General features: G+C 46.7%; 1 protein-coding gene across 1 annotated transcript; it reads left to right on the top strand.

The window, feature by feature from the left end:
- The first annotated feature begins 1,103 nt into the window (after positions 1-1,103).
- Positions 1,104-1,620, top strand: PPTG_17723 (hypothetical protein). The gene has a single exon (XM_008915681.1). It carries the CDS (start codon positions 1,178-1,180, stop codon positions 1,601-1,603), a length of 426 nt encoding a protein of 141 aa, XP_008913929.1. The 5' UTR covers positions 1,104-1,177; the 3' UTR covers positions 1,604-1,620.

The raw sequence follows: 1,620 nt of genomic DNA on the forward strand, positions 1-1,620 counted from the left end.
GGTTTGGAAGAGGACTGGCAGCAGCTGCACTATGAGGATCGATCGATGGAGTCACATATTTCCGCTACAAATGGCCTGCCTCTCTTCAGAGTATCCACCGACCATTCGATATGTCTGGAAGTCTGTGACTCAGTCTCTGTATAATTACTGGACTCTTACCACTGGTATTTCGTGCGAGGTGGTCTGTGTAGCCCTGGAACAAGCTGCTGGTTATGGTTACAAGAGTTAATATTGTACGATACTTTGATGGGCAAGCTACAACCCCCACAACGTATCAAGGAAGAAGCTTTGTTGAATGCGGCCGGAATAATCATGATGCTGTAGCTTGGTTGTTTACGATAAGTGAGTCGTGGTCCCGTGGCATACTAAGAGAGGCGCTGAACGCTACAACTAGCGTAACATTTAAATTTTCCTGAGAGGAAAGGTAAAAGCCCGATGCTGAATTTCTTGTATCGAACCATACCGGTATACGTCTAGAGAAATTGGTAATTGGAGTCAAAGATACGTTTTCGAATGCAATTCGAGCAGTTCTTTCTAGTGTACTGGTGTTTTTGTTTATCCGGCAACAAAAACTGGGTTTGTAAATAGTATCTCGCATTGCATTAGTGCAATTTGTGATGTCAGTTGCGTGGGAATGTTACTGGTTCTAACTCCACAAGTCATTTAAAGAATCTCGCAAAAATGGTAGGACTTCTTCAACCAGTCACGCTGAAGTCCACTCGTCATCGATATTCTTCACTGCTACATTCTCCTCCTCTTCAATTGATCTGCATCACTAACATCCTAAAACAATCGCGAGTGCCCCACAAGTATTTTTCACCCTGTCACTGAAAAAGACATTTCGTCGCACATTATTAATCTATAGCGTTCCTGGAGTAACGACAAAAAATCGAGAAAACTTGGGGTATTACTCCGCAGTCTTCAAGTGAATTCCCTAGACACCCGCAGGATTTTTCAAAACGCGCATTTGACAGCGGGATATTGCGCGACTATTTGTCAGAAGCTAGCCCACACATGATGTTCGCATGGCAGACATGTCCCAAGCAAGCATGTGCAAAATGATCTTCCTGCCTTGCAGCACGACAACATCAGAACGCATTTTACCTCATCACGCACAGCTCAAGCCAGTAAAACAGAAGACAATGTTCTCGTACCCCAGATCTCCACGTGAAAGAGAATGCCCACCGCCTGCTCCAGTGTATTATGCTCCTGCCCCGCCCCCACCGCCCCCAGTTGTGTATGCCGCGCCTCCTCCGCCGGTCATGTACGAGGTTCCGACACCTCCACCTGTCGTGTACGAAGTTCCGGTACCCCCGCCAGTTGTCTACGAAGTTCCAGCACCCCCTCCGGTTGTGTACGAAGTTCCAACCACAGTCATTTACGAAGCACCACCTCGCGACGAGTACTACGAGTGCTCGCCACGTCGTCACCATCATCACCACCGTGGATGGTGATCAGGATCAATCGCATTGGTCGCATTAACCATCAATTTTTAAGCATTAGCCACTTTAGATTTAAGAAACAGTCTCCTTGCTGTGTTCTTACGATATCTAAGTGTTCCAGAATCTGGACCATCTGGAATCCAGAAGAGCCTTATCGTTAGCAAGGAATCTTCCCCTC

Source organism: Phytophthora parasitica, assembly GCF_000247585.1.
Source record: "Phytophthora parasitica INRA-310 unplaced genomic scaffold supercont2.74, whole genome shotgun sequence".
NCBI classification, from domain to species: Eukaryota; Oomycota; class Peronosporomycetes; order Peronosporales; family Peronosporaceae; genus Phytophthora; species Phytophthora nicotianae.

Excerpts from the sequence above, each read along its gene's own strand:
- PPTG_17723 (XM_008915681.1), top strand. The coding sequence starts at position 1,178 with ATGCCCACCGCCTGCTCCAGTGTATTATGCTCCTGCCCCGCCCCCACC.